The following is a 19,677-nucleotide window of genomic DNA, read 5'->3' as shown; positions in this document are numbered from 1 at the left end:
CAAACGTTTAGGCTCACGCTTGAAAGCAATCTTTTGTCTGTATTCTTTACCTTTTTTATTTTATTATTATTTTTTTTTTTAAATCAGGGGTTTCTCGCCTTCTGTGTTTCTAGGAACACATTTTTCCGCATTATCACCAGTGTAGTTCTACCTACAATTTAAATAAAAACCGACTTCAGAAATCTAGATATCGGTAATAAAAAGTTAAAACTAGAAAATACTAAATTAACATCAATTATATTCAAAAATAAAAACTTACTAAAAAAATTTAAAAAACAACAAATTACCTTTTTAATATTCTCTAATTCTGATATTCTGAAATCACTGACAAAGAATTAATAAGTTGTTTAATTCAGATCCAACATAAAAATTCGATCCTGAATTCCCAGATTCGTTCGTACCGAAAGAATTAGAACAGCTTACTTTAAAAACGTTTCAGTTGGTTTTCTAAGGTTCAAATTCTAGTAAACGCAGTTACTTTTATACGGATTTAAATACTAGATCGTGGATACAGGTGTTCTTTGGTGGGTGGGTTTCAATTAACCAAACGTTTCAGAAATTGTCGACCTGAGACAGTACAAGACTACACTTCATTAACATTCACACATATCATCCTCTGAAATAACACCTTACGGTGGTTCCGGAGGCTAAACAGAAAAAGAAACGTTAAAAGAAAAGAAAGTTGGTTTTATACCAACAGCGGCTTTTTTCCTAAATTTATTTTATTTGTCCAAGAAACTTAATAATAATTTTTTGTGGGAATTATCAGATTTTTTTTGATAATGCCTTGTTGATTAATAATAAAATAGTTTACCTTATACACTTCTTCGTACATAAAAAAATTAATGTCAATTAAGGTTTTTCGATACGTAACACTGCAATGTGTTCTATATTTATTATTATTTTCGCAAGTTTATGATTTAAAATTTATTTAACTTGCCTACCATAAAAATGTCAAAAATTAATACTACAGAATGTTTTCATAAAACGGCTGGTTTATAAAATAAGCGCTTTCCAGAGTATTTGAAAAAGAAGAAAACTTTTTCTGGTAGATAGGTAATGTCTTACTATCATAAAATGTGTTTTCCAGCATTTCTCTGAAAACAAATTTTTGTTTTTACGAGTGACTACAATGTATGAATGTTTAGCTGCAGGTAGACCAAAGTATGGTTTCCTACAACAAATTCTAGGAGTGTAATTTAAAATTGAACTTCATACAATTTCAAGATTTTACAAGTAAGATCAATAGGCTATTATTTTCCTTGAGTTAAAATCTTATAATTATCAGCCTATAATTGATAAATATCATAAATTGGTAGATATACTATCAATCTATAAATTATTATTAGATTCACAAAAAGTACTGCTTTAGAAAATGGTACTTTCTTGAATGGTGAGGCTGTTGAATTACGGACTGTTGGATGGTGAACTTATCTAGCAGTTTTGTTGACCCGGTCAGGCATGGCATTTTCACACACGCTACAAATCATTCATCTCATCTGGGTCGACCGTAAAAAAGTTCAATTCGTCTGCTACATCCTAAAATAATAAATTTAGAAAGATTTTGTTTCTTTAAGACAAAAAACAGGGTTTCAGAGCGACTCAAGTTATTTTTAGGGGAATGTAAAATTAACCTTGCAAATTCTAACCAATTATTTCCGGACTACTGACCACCTAGAAAGAACTTACCTGTTTAGATTAACCATGTAGTACAGTAGAAAAAAAGTAATACCTTTTTTTACCTGTTAGCAATAAATATTAAGATGTAGTTTGTTTTTTAAGGAAAATAACTGTATTTTATTCAAATTTAAGTTTGGTAGTTTTTATGCGGTTTTATACTACTGATATACTTACTGTATCCTACGTGCAATTGGTAAAATATAAAGAAAATCTTATTTTTTAATTTTCTTAATACTTCATACCGCATTTTAAGCACACATTAATAACTTCAAAATAATTCGTTTACAGATTTATACAAATTTTAGTTACTGTATTGTTGTCACTAAACTTTGTACCGTGAATTGTACTTATACCGCCCTAAAGCATGTCCTGCTTTTTAAATAAGCATAAATAAATAATGTAAGTTTTATTTTATTACCATACAACAAACACGCTAAATAAAACCTAACCTAAACAAACCCAAACGTTGTCAAATGGTCTGCAATAAGTTAATACCGAAAAAATAATTCAATATTAAGAAATAGCTGCTTTCATTACAAATATTTTCCATTTTCCTAAGAAATAATCCGAAAGCTTAACAAATTTTTACATTGATTTGCGAATTTTGTAGCGTTGCAAAGTAATTCAGGTTACCACTGTTAGCAATAATGAACTCGTGGAAATGACATTTTGAGTACAAAGATGGAAACTTTACTACTGTACTGGAATATTGTAGCATAATTGTAAGGTATGAGATTGACATAATATATTTTAATTATTTTGGCCCCAATGGAATATCTACTTTGTCTATTTTGTGCACAAAAAAAAAACTAAACATAAACAGCCAAGTAATTGGATTCAAAGAAATAATATATCTAAGTTTTACAAACAAATAACCTGATTATGGTTAAAAAATAAAATTTGTAAGAAGATCGATATAAAGGGCTGAAAAGACAAGTTGCGTGTCTTGCTATATTCTTGTTTGTGCAATTGTCAGAGTTGAGAATTCTTTAAAAATATAATCTTTTGTTACAACAAACTGAACCAAATTTAACATGAAAATATTTTTAATAACACATCCCTAATTATTTTCAATCATTTTTCTAATTTGTGACTACTGCAAATGTTCTCACTCTAATATAAGCTATTGTTATTGCTGTCTGTTTTAATTAAGCAGATACATATGTAAAATCACATCTGTGAAAGGTTGGCAGTTGTTGACTGTGTTATAGGGGGCTTTCATATGTTATTGAATCTATTTGAAATTGCATCCTAGATTCATATTGCATTCCCACCTCTTTTACATGGATACAAATTCACCAAATGTTGACAAAAACCTTGATGTAACACACATACTCACACACCAACATCACATCTTAACATAATTGAACATCGTGAAACGTACAAGCATACATAGTAAATGGGAAAAGATAATTCACAGTCAACACACTTTTCAACAACATTCTAAATATGTGTTTTTCATACTCAAAAAAATTACCAGAAATGACATCAGTTGATGCAAGGGTGAAAATGGAATCTAAAAATATTTGACACAAGGCTCCGTAAAGCCTATTTTTGTATCCTGATCTTTTAAAATAGTCTCAAGATGGAACATTATTTTAGGTAGAAATGTTTGAAGATATTATAGTAGTATTTAATTACGATTAGCTGAGTTTTTAATTAAAATGCAATTAAACTAATTCATTCGTAGTTTCCACCAAAGCAACACAGCATCAGTGAAGTTTTATGAATGGACTTTTATTCCACTCTGAACTTGAGTGATGGTAATGTACTACCATCATTCATAAATACAGCAAGTATTGTTCATAAAAGAAATTTTTATAAGCTTTTTTTTTTTTTTATACAAACAGAAATAAATACAATTTTCATAACTTTTATTATGTGCAGGAGGGCTCAATTGAGAATTATTACTTTTGAGGCATATCATCACAGAAATATTTCAGTGTTAAAAGAGACTAATTCAGTTATAATTCACGATTAGATTCCCACACAAATTTGATTAAAATTGGAACTTCTATAACATGAAGACAAAAATTAAATGATGAAAATAGTATAAAAAAGTACTAATTATAATTAGTTTTATAATGATGGTTTTAAACAATAAACATTTATTTTTTTTAAATATATATTTTTTATAATAAAACAAGATTTATTGATGGAATATACAAAAAAAATTTATTTTACAAAATTAGATTCCAGCAAAATTAATTTTATGCTAATTGGTGAAGGTCACCAAATAGTTTTATAGAAGGGTATTGAGGAGGCCAAGAAGGGTCCAGATATGATTGAGTTTTTCTAAACTCAAATCTAAATTTTTTTTGAAAATGACATGATTTCAATCTCACTCCAAAAAAATCTGAAAAGATTGATTTCCCAAAATAAATCTGATTTCATCAGATTAATGGCAATTAATTATTCATTTTAATGTTAATTAAATGAATCTGGGTTGACAAAGGGTTTCTGATCTTCTTGAGGTTTTTACGCTTCCTTGAAAAATGATGGAATGTTTTTGTTAGAGAATTGAAGGATTTAAAGATGAACTGGAATGGGTATACACTTTCAAACTTACTGGCCCTTGAGACATTAACACTAAAAAGAAGAAAATCCCATGGTTTCAAATGTTGAATTTAAGTGAAAGCTAAAAGCCCTTATAGGGCAAGCTAGACTAGATTTTGATGACATTGTTTCTTTAATTTTATTTTTAGAAGCTTTACATTTAAAAAAAAAGTGTTCAAATGTTGCAATATTAAAATTTGAATTAATTTATAGGATTTGAGGACATGAGCCCCTAAGCAAACAAGTTTGCATGAACCAGTTCTTACCCACATGATTCTTATTTTGTTCAAAATAGAACACATTTTAAAAAAAAGAAGTTAAATATCAGAATAAATAAAATTTTGATTAGTTTGTACAGTTACAGATTTATGAAGGCAAGGATGTCTGAAGTGGTTTATATTCCAAGTTTCTTGAATTAGGTGCTTAAACCAACTGCTTCTCTACACCCAGCTTCATGCTTCATAAGCAGTCTCTTTATAAATTCTTTTTTCAAGTTTTCCCATCATTATTGTCAACATCTCTCAAGGATTCTGTCTTTTACCCAGATTAACTTAGGTCATAAAAAATTTGATATGGACAACACATGACTTCCTTTTATGCCTGTTAAATTACATTTACACATTTTTTAAAAAATTAAAAGTATATAAAATTTTATTTCATTAATAATTTCTGATATTTTTTCATATTTTATTTTTTATTGTTATTATTGAATTATCATTTATCGTACACGATTTTTTTATAGTCTGAGGTTAATAATTATTAATAAATTAACATATTTAAATTAAAAAAGAAGTTAGAAAAAAACAAGATGACTGATCACGAACCGATGTGCCTTCTCCTTGTAAGATCCACATATTTCATTTATTAAAATTTAATTTGGCTACTCTGGAACCAATGAAAATAAGTACCACTTATGATATATTGTTCAAAAGCTCTCAATGAGGGCTTATTACTGCAGTTAAAAAAAACTCCAAAATCCAAATGTTTTTGGATTTTAGGCATTTTTAGACACTTTTGGTTCAGTTAATTGCAATCAAAAGGGGAAGTGCACAACTAGATGTTACAAAATTTTCATGAATTCTCAAAACCATCTTAATGGAACACTCTGCAGCATGTTACTAAATCCTGCAAAGTCCAGAATTTAATCCCCCAAGCAAGGTTTGTAAGTTTTTCAACACAATAAATTATTCTTCGATAACCCTCATTTGTAGAAAGCTAAAAGCATTTTCCGACCATATAATACTGTTAATACTTTCTTTTTTTTTTAATACCTAATGTGTACATTGCAATCAGTTCAACTAGTGAATAATAAGCAAATACATTTAAAACAGAAACTATTAATTTGTTTATAATTCTTCCATAGTGGCTGTTTGATATATCCAGAGTGAGTTAAAAGTGTGGAAACCCCTCAAAAACTTAAAACTGTTCCAGATAGAATATTTAACTTTCAGGATAAGCTATTGGTCAACTACTTTATCTTTTGACAAGCAATAGAATTTCAACCCCTTCTTGCGCCGAGGCGGGGGGGGGGGGGTAGTTGGCCCAGGGGTTATAACTCATTTATATTAATTGGTAACACTCTTTGTATGATAATCATTTTAAAGTCTCTTAAGTAAAGAAATATGGAATAAATAAAAAGTTGGTACAATATCTGTACCCAAAATGTCAGCAGGATAATATTTGGATTTTAAAAATTACTAAATGGTAGTAAGTTCTAATAATAAAATTAAATAAAAAGAAATTAAATTAAAATTTAAGTTAAATTAAAATTTAATTTTTATTTTAACAAAATAAATTGCTTTTGTTCCAATTTAATGGGCAAATAAATGAAAATATTGTCATCTAATTATTATTGATGATCTTTTACCATTGTTGCAAAAATGAAGCTTACTTTATTGTTGTGCAAAATTCCATTCAGAGGTTTCATTACTCTGGTTAGTTTCTTATGAGGATTTATTTTGATCATTGGCTAACTGACTTTGTCTACCTTTACTATATTTGTAAGTCACTTTTGTTATTTACATCCTTTTTACCTTTTTTTGTGTTTTTTACTAAATTAATTTTTTCTGTGCTACCTGCTAACATTTCTTTCAACATGTCACTTAGTGAACAGGAGAGGGTACAATTTTAATGATGAGGGGCTTAAGTGAGAGTTAGGTCATATAATGAAGTTTTTTAATTGTTCAATGCAATATTTAATAATAATTGTAACCCTATTTCAAAAGATACAGTGAAAAAACCATCAAACAATTTGAAGAAACAGGGAGCGTTAATATAGGGGAAAACCAGGGAGGCCAAATCTACAATAAATAACAACAAATTGTGACAGATTATGCAAGAATTTATTGAGAATCCTTATTCCTCAACTCGGAACAGCAGCACAAGAAAATAATATTAGGCAAAGTTCAGCGACTCGAACTTAAAAAGTGAAAACTTAAAACTCTTCAAATTTAGTTTAATTCAAGAGCTTCATGAAGATGACTATGATCAAATACTTGAGTTCTGTGAAATTATGATGAAATATATTTGTGCAGATCCTAATTTATTAAACAACATAGTTTTTAGTGATGAGACCACATTTTTTTTAAAATGGTAATATACATCTCAATAATTGTCGATACTGGACTGATATTAGTCCACACAGGTATCGTACATACCCAGTATCCAGTCAAAAGTAAATCTATGGGCAGGTATGTTGGTGGACCACTGATAGGGCCAATATTTATTGATGGAAATTTAAATGTAGTGAAATATGTGTGGCTACGTTACTTTACCATATCATTCCATACGTTGTTGGCCTCAACTTTCAAAACAAGGAAGTGGTTCCCCACCTCATTTTGGTCTTAAAATACGTGAAATTTAAATTCATTTTTCCCTGGAAAATGATTGGCCAAAGGGGTCAAAGAAAATGGCCAGTGAGATCACAGACTTATTACCATCAGATTACTTTTTACAGGGCCACTTAAAATGTATTTATTATAATAATCCCCAAGATATCAATGATTTACAAAATAGAATTCATGAATCAGCACAAAATATCATTTGGGAATCACTGAATAATACAGTATCATCCTTTTACAACCAACTGGCACACTGTCAAATAAATGGGGGACATTTAATTAAAACAAAATATAAGTAAATGTTATGATAAATAAATTTTTTTTTTAATTTATTCGATAATATACATTTACGGATTGTACCAACTTTTCATTTATTCAATTTTTCTTGTGTTAAGGAACATTTAAAATTATGTATCATACAAAAGTGTTATTTAAAATATTTTATTTTAAAACACCTGGGGCACTCCCAAAGAAGAGGCTGAAATTCTATTTTTCATCAAAGTTAAAGTAGTTGACAGATACCTTATCCTGAAAGTTTTTTTTTTGTCTTCAGTCATTTGACTGATTTGATGCAGCTCGCCAAGACTCCCTATCTAGTGCTAGTCGTTTCATTTCAGTATACCCTCTACATCCTACATCCCTAACAATTTGTTTTACATATTCCAAACGTGGCCTGACTACACAATTTTTTCCTTCTACCTGTCCTTCCAATATTAAAGCCTAAAGCATCCTATTCCAGGATGCCTTATTATGTGGCCTATAAGTCTGTCTCTTCTTTTAACTATATTTTCCAAATGTTTCTTTCTTCATCTATTTGTCGCAATACCTCTTCATTTGTCACTTTATCCACCCGTCTGATTTTTAACATTCTCCTATAGCAACACATTTCAAAAGCTTCTAATCTTTTCTTCTCAGATACTCCGATTGTCCAAGTTTCACTTCCACATAAAGCGACACTCCAAACATATACTTTCAAAAATCTTTTTAATTTTTGATGTGAACAAATTATATTTCTTACTGAAGGCTCGTTTCGCTTATGCTATTCGGCATTTTATATCGCTCCTGCTTCGTCCATCTTTAGTAATTCTACTTCCCAAATAACAAAATTCTTATACCTCCATAATCTTTTCTCCTCCTATTTTCACTTTCAGTGGTCCATCTTTGTTATTTCTACTACATTTCATTACTTTTGTTTTCTTCTTGTTTATTTTCATGCGATAGTTCTTGCGTAGGACTTCATCTATGCCGTTCATTGTTTCTTCTAAATCCTTTTTATTCTCGGCTAAAATTACTATATCATCAGCAAATCGTACCATCTTTATCTTTTCACCTTGTACTGTTACTCCGAATCTAAATTGTTCTTTAACATCATTAACTGCTAGATCCATGTAAAGATTAAAAAGTAACTGAGATAGGGAACATCCTTGTCGGACTCCGTTTCTTATTGCGGCTTCTTTCTTATGTTCTTCAATTATTACTGTTGCTGTTTAGTTCCTGTACATGTTAGCAATTGTTCTTCTATCTCTGTATTTGAACCCTAACTTTTTTAAAATGCTGAACATTTTATTCCAGTCTACGTTATCGAATGCCTTTTCTAGGTCTATAAACGCCAAGTATGTTGGTTTGTTTTTCTTTAATCATCCTTCTACTATTAATCTGAGACCTAAAATTGCTTCCCTTGTCCCTATACTTTTCCTGAAACCAAATTGGTCTTCTCCTAACACTTCTTCCACTCTCCTCTCAATTCTTCTGTATAGAATTCTAGTAAAGATTTTTGATGCATGACTAGTTAAACTAATTGTTCTGTATTCTTCACATTTATCTGCCCCTGCTTTCTTTGGTATAATGATTATAACACTTTTTTTTGAAGTCTGACGGAAATTCCCCTTTTTCATAAATATTACACACCAGTTTGTATAATCTATCAATCGCTTCCTCACCTGCACTGCGCAGTAATTCTACAGGTATTCCGTCTATTCCAGGAGCCTTTCTGCCATTTAAATCTTTTAATGCTCTCTTAAATTCAGATCTCAGTATTGTTTCTCTCATTTCATCCTCCTCAACTTCCTCTTCTTCCTCTATAACACCATTTTCTAATTCATTTCCTCCGTATAACTCTTCAATATATTCCACCCATCTATCGACTTTACCTTTCGTATTATATATTGGTGTACCATCTTTGTTTAACACATTATTACATTTTAATTTATGTACCCCAAAATTTTCCTTAACTTTCCTGTATGCTCCGTCTATTTTACCAATGTTCATTTCTCTTTCCACTTCTGAACACTTTTCTTTAATCCACTCTTCTTTCACCAGTTTACACTTCCTGTTTATAGCATTTCTTAATTGCCGATAGTTCCTTTTACTTTCTTCATCACTAGCATTCTTATATTTTCTACATTCATCCATCAGCTGCAATATATCGTCTGAAACCCAAGGTTTTCTACTAGTTCTCTTTATTCCGCCTAAGTTTGCTTCTGCTGATTTAAGAATTTCTTTTTTGACATTCTCCCATTCTTCTTCTACATTTTCTACCTTATATTTTTTACTCAGACCTCTTGCGATGTCCTCCTCAAAAATCTTCTTTACCTCTTCTTCCTCAAGATTCTCTAAATTCCACAGATTCATCTGACATCTTTTCTTCAGGTTTTTAAACCCCAATCTATATTTCATTATCACCAAATTATGGTCGCTATCAATGTCTGCTCCAGGGTAAGTTTTGCAGTCGAGTTGATTTCTAAATCTTTGCTTAACCATGATATAATCTATCTGATACCTTGCAGTATCGCCTGGCTTTTTCCAAGTGTATATTCTTCTATTATGATTTTTAAATTGGGTGTTGGCAATTACTAAATTATACTTCGTGCAAAACTCGAAGTCGGTCCCCTCTTTCATTCCTTTTGCCCAGCCCGTATTCACCCACTATATTTCCTTCCTTGCCTTTTCCAATGCTTGCATTCCAATCTCCAACTATAATTAAATTTTAATCTCCTTTTACGTGTTTAATTGCTTCATCAATCTCTTCGTATACACACTCTACCTCATCATCATCATGGGCACTTGTAGGCATGTAGACGTTAACAATCGTTGTCGGTTTAGGTTTTGATTTTATCCTTATTACAATGATTCTATCGCTATGCGTTTTGAAATACTCTACTCTCTTCCCTATCTTCTTGTTCATTATGAAACCTACTCCTGCCTGCTCATTATTTGAAGCTGAGTTAATTAATCTAAAATCACCTGACCAAAAGTCGCCTTCCTCTTCCTGAAAGTTACAGTATTCTATCTGGAACGATTTAAAGTTGTTAAGGGGTTTCCATATTTTTAACTCACTTTGTATAAAAAAATATAATAAATTTGTTAAACATCCCTACAAAACTTTATAATATTCAATCTACTAAATAATTTAATTTCAAAATAATAGGACTTTTTCTGACGAGGGACTTTTTAGAGTTAATTAGCAGCGCCTATTTCAATGAAATTACCAATAACATTATTGTTTCAAAGGGCTATTAAAATCACCAGAATTATCTACACTGAACAAAGGGGTGCAGCTAATTAGCTCCAAAAGCTCCTTGAAAGACAAGTCTCATTATTTTGGATGCAGTTTTTTTAATATTTTTAAAGGTGCAATAAAAACAAAATATTAATATTATTATATAATACACAAAACAATACTTTCCATATAATGTAAATATTTTACAATAGTTCATACGACTATTTTTAAATTTAAATTAATCTTTACCTTACATACATACATCTAATACCAACAGCGGCACAAGAATTGTTAATGTTCAACAGATTTGTAATAATACATTCTCTGTAGGCTTACCTATAATTAATCAGCTTACCTGCATAAAATTTCAATTAAATTAATTTTTTGTTCTTTTTTCAGATAAAAACTAATTTGCAGTAATGGCTGGGCCAAGTGAGGGTGAGGAAGCTAATTTTAAGGGATTGTCAAAATACTTCAATAGCATGACATCAACTGGTAGAGCAAATGTCAGTGAATGATCTAGATTTATTTTAAACACAATTTCTGTGAATTAAACACTTATGCATAGAATTATGTTATCGGCCTGAATGCTAGTGCAGGATATCTTGCATCCGCAATTAAAAAAAAATAGTAAAACATGTCCTCATCGATACATGGAAATAGCAGAAACTTGGCCATTGTGAACAAATTCTATGGTCCCCACCAAAAATTCACTCGAAACTACAGGTGTAATACAGATATATTTTCAGAATAATCTGATGTTAGAGAAATCTATTTTTAGTACACTATAGTACTTTCACTTCTTTCATCTTCTTTGCCTGCTCTGTGCTGTTAACAGGAAACTTAGTAAACATCTTTTGAGAGTGTAAATAACAATGCCTCGGCAGGTAGTGAAAAGATGTGAGAATATCTGAACAGCATTTCTTTTTGCTTTGTCAATGCTGAGTGCCTGTATGTATAATTCCCCAAACCAACAGTTAGAAATGAGGGAGAAATTGGAAACATCTAAATCCTTGGAAAATACTTGCGTTAGGCCTCCTGATACTACAACATAATCCATTGGCATTTTTCCCAGTTTGTAACAGTAAATATTGTGGGTAAGCAGCATTTCTCATTATCACTTAATGATAAAGTTAAAGTTATTGGAAATAAAAAAAAAAGTTAAACTCTCGTGCCACATATTACATCTTTGAATCAACTACTGCCCTTCTAGCAGGAAGAAATTCTGAAAAAGAAGAAGAGGAAGCCACAGAACAGGTGAACATAACTAAGATCTGAACACATGATAAGGCCTTTCAAGTGTAAATGATCTAATTAAGTTAACAGCTTAGTCTAGCTTATCCCATTCTTGAACACCTTAGTTAAGAACTGTATTCTAAAAGATTTACACAAGAAAATGTGGAAACGAGTTTCCTTATTAGACCTTTGGAAGAAGGCTTAATAGGCCTAGTTCTTAGTTTTCATAAGTTTATAAACCTTGCTGATGTAATTTAATGTACTATGATTGTCCAGAAGGCAAGAACTGTTTGCGCATCACATGCATGTAGCTTCTCACAAAAGTGGGTCAAGACCAGCTGGTACCAGTGGTTGCTCCACTAATGGTGTTTGAAATTTTACAGCTGTTCTGTGACACCAAGTGATTTTGTGTGTATTTATAATGGATAAAAAAAAATTTTAATCCTGCCCATTGCAAGGTTTTTTGAATGCGCAAGGGATTTGTCCTGTGGAAATTCATTGTCAAGTTACTCACATATAGTGACAGTGTAATGAATGGTCTTTTGACTAATGGAGTGTATTTGCCTGCTTCATACCCAATGCACATCCATATGTCGCAAAAAAAACTTATGAACTCATAGTTTTTGGATTGGTTTTGATCATCTACAGTATAATCCAGATCAAGCTCCAAGAAATTTCTACCTGTTTACAAAATTGAAGAAGTTTCTTGGCAGAAATGAAATTGATGACATCAAGACAGCTGAGGTATGTAGAAAGTACTAACTGCAGACAAAAACAAACACTGCAATATATTACAGATAATTAAAGATGTAGGGTATAGTGAATATGTTGTGTACAGTGCAGAGTAGAACAGAGAATAGTATCAAATCGACTATCGAGAAAAAATTAAAAATAAGATGATAAAATGAATACAAATTGAACGTATTATATATGATATATGGAACAGATTGCACAATCTTATCTACTTTTGTGTTTGAAGAATCCATTTTTGGAGCTCTTTTCCAACCACAGTTCTATTTAATAAATATATAACTTAACTACAAAAAATATGCAGTAAATTGTTATTGTAAAATGTTATTCCACTTCTGTCTTGAGCTGCCTTTGGCATCATCCAAATTCACTCATTGGTGCATTAGATAACAGGAAGTAGTGCGTTTCCTATCACTGTTTACAAGGCTTTTGTATACAAATAAACAACAGATATTCTTTATCAATATATATTTATTAAATGAAATTGGATATGTGGCCTAGAGTTTGAAAAATGTAACCATCCAAAGGAGAAAGAATACACGTTATTTTCTCAGATATATTAAAAAAAAAAAAAAAACACAGTGAATGAATTAAAATATTTGACTTAGTGGAACATGAATGGCATATCCTAGTAGAAAGAGTGGTTGTCATGTGTTTGTAATAAGAGCTGTGTACATTAAAAAAATGCAAATGGCTGTGTAATACCTTGGAAGCACAAGAGAGTTAATGAAAAGAAGTGGTCGCTTATTTACATTGGGACATACTAACTCATTGAATATAAAGGGATATTTCATTACATCTGTTGGGGCTCCAATATGTTACCTGGATATCTGCTACATAATGCTTCTTATTCTCTTTCATTGTGAACATTTTATCGTATTTCAATCTAGAGATTTACACTAGCATACAATATTTTTATGAAGTCAATTAGGTCAAAATTGACAAACTTAACCTTCTGAATACATAAGTTTCTCAAATCTTTTACACTTTTATCTAAATTTTAATAGATTTTTCAGCTGCTGTTAGTTTTTTATGTGATTTTTCCATTCTTCAAAGCTTCACCTCAATTTTAACTTTTTTTTTACACTAGTCTTGAATAAACTGCAAGAGTTCAATTTTTTCATATTTTATATATTACAACAAAATCAATAAATAGGTTACAAACTATTATGAGAGCTAATAGGTTGTTTAGCTTTAGAGTTGTCAAAAGTTTCTAAAAAGTATTGGACTTGTTTTGAAGGTACTTCAAATGATGGCACAATACAGCTTGAAGAGCTGTATTGTGCCATCTAGTAACTCCAGTTAGCAGTTACTACTTGAAAAATTTGCTCTTTTAAACTAGTCACTATTTCATTTGTTCATTGAAAAACAGTATATTGTAATTTTTTTAAGGGAAAAGTACTTCCTGCAAAAAATATTATTGAAGAAATTTTACCCATTCACTGTGGACATTTGTTGTTGTAAAAAACATTGCACAGTAGTTTATTAAATTCTCTCAAGGACGCCCAAAAATTACTGGAAAAGATCATCCTGCATATATAAAATTAAGGAAAATTTTGCAATATGACTGAAAGGATCGTCACAGATGATTACAAGTTAGTACATGTCTAGACAGGTCTCAACCTGCACTTTAACCACTTTTTTTAGCATTTTTTTTTTTATGTTATTAAAGAGATGATGTTGCTATAGTTGAAAACTGAATATCGGGCAATTTTGACATGAGTTAAGTGTTAGATGAAACTACTCTTGTGCTTGGAGAGGATTGTCCTCATTGATGAAGACCCCCTAGGATGCTTGAAAATCCAGATTTGTGAAGAGAATGGTGGCTGTATTTTTTAGTGTAAGAAGTTTTAGAGCGAGTTGTGTTGAAAACTAAGAAGACAGTTACAGGGAAATAGTAAGCAAAGGAATGTCAGCAAAAGTTGTCAAAGCTACGCCTGAACTCAAGGATTGACACATGATTTCTTCACCACAATAATTCTCTAGTGCACCACTCCAAGTATTTGGCCAGCACTAAAATAAAACTGTTAGAGACACCTCCCTACAGTCCTGACTTTGCTCTTTGTGACTTCAGGCTGTTGACCCTGGTGAAGAACATACTGAAAGTGAGGCATTTTAAGAATGATGATGACCTCTTATTGGCTGGCTCATGCTCATTGGTTCAATGAGCATGCCCAGTTCTCCTACAAAATATGGCAGGGTTTCATTGAAGACTGGTTTTGAAGCATGGATAAGAGTATAATAAGTGGTGAAAATTATAAAAAAAATAGTCGTATTACAAAACCTTCCTGGTTCCCTTTGCTCATACTATTTAAACTCTGACAGAATCAGCAAGTAACAATATTAAGTATGGTGTCCTCAATATAATACAGCTTAATACATAATTCTGTGAATTTCTAAAAATTCCCCCTAAGGAATAAAAATAATTGAATGGGGCAATGCTTGCAATACTTCCTTGGTGGTACTCTGATGGAGAAAACACCTTATGATGTCATACATACGTATAGTTACACAAATACTACAAATAAAGTTTACAAATCAAAGAAATGGGAAAAAGTTAAAATTATTAATCACAACCACTATCAAAGTGTATGTTGACTGTAGGTTACTGCTTCATCACACAATGAAACTGCTTTCTCATAGTACTGCTATTCAAATTCAAAACAAAATGGTCAATTATTTGGTGTTTGAATGGTCAGTCAAATGGTGTTTAGTTCACTGCAACTAGGCATATTACCTCGAAGGTTGAGTAAGAGACTTCATTGTGGTTCGATTTCCTGTTGTTATGCTCTTCATTTTTAGTGCTTTTTATTGGGTTTTTCATTGTTTTTTGAATTGGAACTTGCAGTGGAAATTTTACTAGACATGTTTTACTATTCCGATTGATTTTCAGTTAACGGACTATCTTTTTATATTAATTTTTAAGTGTTCAACCTTATTGTTATATATAATAAGAACGATGGTTGTATTATTGCTGTACAAGTTTCTGCAAGTATATAGAAAAGACTAACAAGAACTTTTTCGAAAATTTTTCACTTCTCTTATACAGGTGAACTGAATTATTCAAGTCCTGCGATCAGTTACAAGAGAAAATACCTTTTCCCGTTTTCTCCTCTCCCCTTCCCACAATCCCAAAATCCTCCCGGCTGTATCTGATCCAGGACCTCCCTGACCCTCTGAACTCTTCTCCTCAAAATTTTGGAACCAATTTTTGGGGGATACCTTTCCTTGACCCCCTCTCAATTTTGTTTGGTTTCTCTCTCAATGTTTTTTTACTTTTTTGTAATCATACATTTTACCAATCCCTTACCACTGAAAAAAAACCCAAAAAAGAAAAGATATGCCATCAGGTCTCGTTGGAAGAAGAGGAGCCCCTGCGGGTGGTCTGAAAGAATTTCCCAACCGGTTAGGATTGGTGATTTCGATATTGAAACACAACTACAGTTCTAAACTGACTAAACACATTCATGCACATGAGAAAGAGCTTATGGCTGTTTTTAACGGACTTAAGAGAGTTGGCAGAGATGTCACCACCACCACCACCAGAAGTGGTCATACAGGCTACACAAATCGAGCCTTTTAAGGAACAGGATACAACAAACATACTCACCAATCATCGCCTGAAATGTTACAGACATTAATTTGTAGCGCAATGTCAAAGATACCGCCACAGGACAGGAATTTCAGGCCAGCTTACTGGTGGTCTTACAAAACTGTCGAGCTCAGACAGGTTTTTAGAAGAATAAGCATAGAAATCAAAGGCTATGACCAACTGGCGGGGTTGCGTACGATGTGGCTGAACAAGCTTACCTAGCAAGCAGAAGACTTTTGTATTACGAATTAAATGTGCAAAAAGAGAAAAGTGGCATGAGTTGTGCCAGGACTTAGACGAGGTCCCGTGGAAGCAGACGTATTATAGCCATGAGGTGCTTCGGATAACGTCTGTTCGTCCTCACAGAAGAGCAAGTAACATGACAGATTGATTAGCTTTTTCCCTGCCAGGAACAGGAAGTTACTGAGGTTATTGAATGTGATACCAGAAGATACACTCTGGAGGAAGAAAGAGGCAATATTAAAGTTAAAAAATAATAGGTCCGGGACCAGATGGAGTCCCTGCTGCCGTCCTCTGACCTAATAGCTAAGGTGCCGTGGCAAATAGTTGACGTAGCAAACTATGGAATGGAAAGGAAGATGTTCCAACTTGTTAGAAGGAGGGCCAGGGTGGTTTTCCTCCCAAAGAATAAGTGGTGATCAACAGCCTACATACCAGCCGCTGTGTCTGCTGAACAATATGGGGAAGGCAGTTGAACAGATCCTGGCATACCGTATTTCAGACGAACTCTGGCAGGGAGTCAGTATCTATGATAATCAATTCGGATTTTGGCCTAGTCGCTCGACTATACAGGTGGTCAGTAAAGTGATTAGTTGGGCAACAACAGAGAGGAGTGGTACATGGACACGCAGCAGGCCAGTGCTTATTCTTTTAGATGTCAAGAATACCTTTGAGTCCCTGCTGTGGAATGTGATAATGTTATCCCTCAGAGACAAGGGTATCAGCCCATACTTAAGAAGGCAAGTGCAAGAGTATCTCAACAACAGGTGGGCGGCAGTGGACATGGAGAGAAGACCCCTCTGATTTCAAATACATGGTGGCGTTCCCCAGGGCTTGGTCCTGGGACCAAGTATTAAGACTGAAGTTGCTGGATGGCAATGGGATCATTGTGTTCACCGATGATCTCGTGGTTATGGTTGGAGGCTGGAATGAGGAGGAAGTAACAGACTGAGGTAATGAGACCCTGGCCTCGATTGGTGCCTGGATGGCCAAGCATGGACTAGAGCTTTCGCTCCACAAATGCGAATATATTGGCCTTACGGGAAAGAGAAGAATTGACCCCATCAATCTTAAAATTGGTACATTGCCATTACAGATGAAAAATACAGTAAGATACTCGGGAGTTACCCTTGACAAAGGACTCTGATTTAGCGAGCATGTGTTGGAGCATTGTGAGAAAGCAAAGAGGACGATAAAGTCCTTAGACTTGATAATGACGTCACGTACTGCGCCTAGAGCCTTGAAGAAATTTATTTTGTCGGCAGTAACAACAGCCCAATTTACACAGCTCCGATGTGGTGTGTGGCAGTCAGGGTACAGAGAAACATCATGAGACTCTGGAGAATTCATAGAAGATTACTTATAGGAGCAATTTCAGTATTTCATACGGTGTCGTACAACTATGCGTGTATGCTAGCTTCGTCGCCACCCATAGATCTGCTGGTATATGAGTAAATAAATAGGCACAACAGCCTACCTTGGGTAGCCTGGAGCACAAGATGGAGGCCGGGAGAAGTGTCGGCGTGGATGAGGAAATTGATACCGGATCTGGAGCCTTGGTGTGACAGGGGCTTTGATGAAATGAATTTAAGTCTGTCACAAATGTTTACCAGGCACAGTAATTTCGAGTCATTTCTCCATAGAATCCGATATGTATGTATTGCCCATCTGAGCACACACTGCTGAGAGAAGGCAGGCCAGTACTGAAGTCCTTAGGCCTGATGAAGTAATTACATATATATTGGCCTCAGAAATTAATTAGAGAAGGATGGATATATTTGCGTTCATGAGATAGTCCTGTTCACGAGGACTGGCACGCTTAGGTGTGTTGGTTCCAAATGAACAGCTGGGGGCATCTAGGAACTGGGGAAAAAAGAAAAGACTGAAAAAAGGTTCACCTTCTCGGCGGTTTGAAGCAGGCAAAGTAATGACAGAGATCCAGTTTCTGGATGGGAACCCAGGAACGACATAATCAGGCCTGGTTATCCCCACTTGGAGATTAGAGCAGGTACTAAAAAAGATCCATCTGGGGGGCTGACCTGCCGTGCTGGACTTATTGCTGATGGGTGGGGAGGCCCCCTTAGAGTTAAAAGGACACTCTCCTGGGTTAAGTAATACTTCACTGTTTATCTGCCCCAAGGAAGTAGGGGAGGAAAAAAAAGCTTATTACCTCTAACCTCTCATCACAGTGTCCAATGAGCTTCTGTGTTGGGAGTTTCTGTGATTTATAGAAACATGAATAAATCCTTGAATTGAGAATAATTATAGGTTCTATAATAATGAGCAGTGATTTGTTCCTGACAGCACACAACTTTGTTTTGTAGATAGGTAGGGTTTCATAGTCATGAAAGCATTTTCATCAAAGTAACATTATGGGCTACTATTAAAATTATCCAAATACCCAGCAGCCACCTGTAAGAATGACAATTATATTTGTGTCCCTAATACATTTACTTTAATATCTGTCTGACATGATTTGTTATTTGCCTTAAAATCCTAATATGCTGATTGCAATTGTGTGAGAAGAGACTACATACAAGAATGAAGTTTTGGCTAATGCCACTGATAAGTTTTGGGTATCACTAATTAAACAAAAGTGGTAAAACTATATTAATATCTAAGTGGTTATATTATATTTTTTTTAATAAATTATTTCAATGCATTATTAAAATTAATACATGATTGTTTCAAAACTAGTAACATAGGCAAAAAAGAAAAGATCAATCTCTTTTTCCCAATTTTCCTGTAGAGTAGAGATTAAGGATTCTTAACTATTACTAGATTCAAATATAATTCATGTAATTAAGCCTTACATAGATCCATTTTGTTAGTAATAATATAATTTACCTACCTGTACTTAGATTAATGGATAAAATTAAATTATTATTAAATCATAGTAATTATATTTTTATTTTTTTCAGTTTTCAAAAGCCACATATTTAACAGTTGCTGCACTTTTTGTGATTACTAAGGTTTATAAAAAATTATTTAAGCCAACTGCTACTGAAACCACAAAAAAGAAATAATGTAAACAATGAAAATTATTTTATATAAATAAATTAGAAAATTTAATTAAAAAAAATAATAAAGTATCAATTCAAGATAATATTTAATTTAAAAAAAAACCTGCACCTTTAATGAGTTTCTAATGAAATTCTGAGACATTGCAATTATTTTTAAAAATAGTATATTCTATGATTGAATATAATTACGCTTATAATTTTTTTTCATATTACTCTCTACTCTAGCTGTGAAAATATGGTACAGAAATTATTTCCACTGAT

General features: G+C 32.7%; 1 protein-coding gene across 1 annotated transcript; it reads left to right on the top strand.

The window, feature by feature from the left end:
• The first annotated feature begins 1,120 nt into the window (after positions 1–1,120).
• Positions 1,121–19,457, top strand: LOC142327653 (ATP synthase F(0) complex subunit k, mitochondrial-like). The gene is made up of 3 exons (XM_075370873.1): positions 1,121–1,236; positions 10,975–11,081; positions 19,315–19,457. The coding sequence occupies exons 2-3, from the start codon at positions 10,995–10,997 to the stop codon at positions 19,417–19,419; spliced, it is 192 nt and encodes a 63-aa protein (XP_075226988.1). The 5' UTR covers positions 1,121–1,236; positions 10,975–10,994; the 3' UTR covers positions 19,420–19,457.
• Positions 19,458–19,677: the final 220 nt, after the last annotated feature.

This window comes from Lycorma delicatula, chromosome 7 (assembly GCF_047948215.1).
Source record: "Lycorma delicatula isolate Av1 chromosome 7, ASM4794821v1, whole genome shotgun sequence".
NCBI lineage: Eukaryota > Metazoa > Arthropoda > Insecta > Hemiptera > Fulgoridae > Lycorma > Lycorma delicatula.
This window is presented reverse-complemented; position numbering and strand designations above follow the sequence as displayed.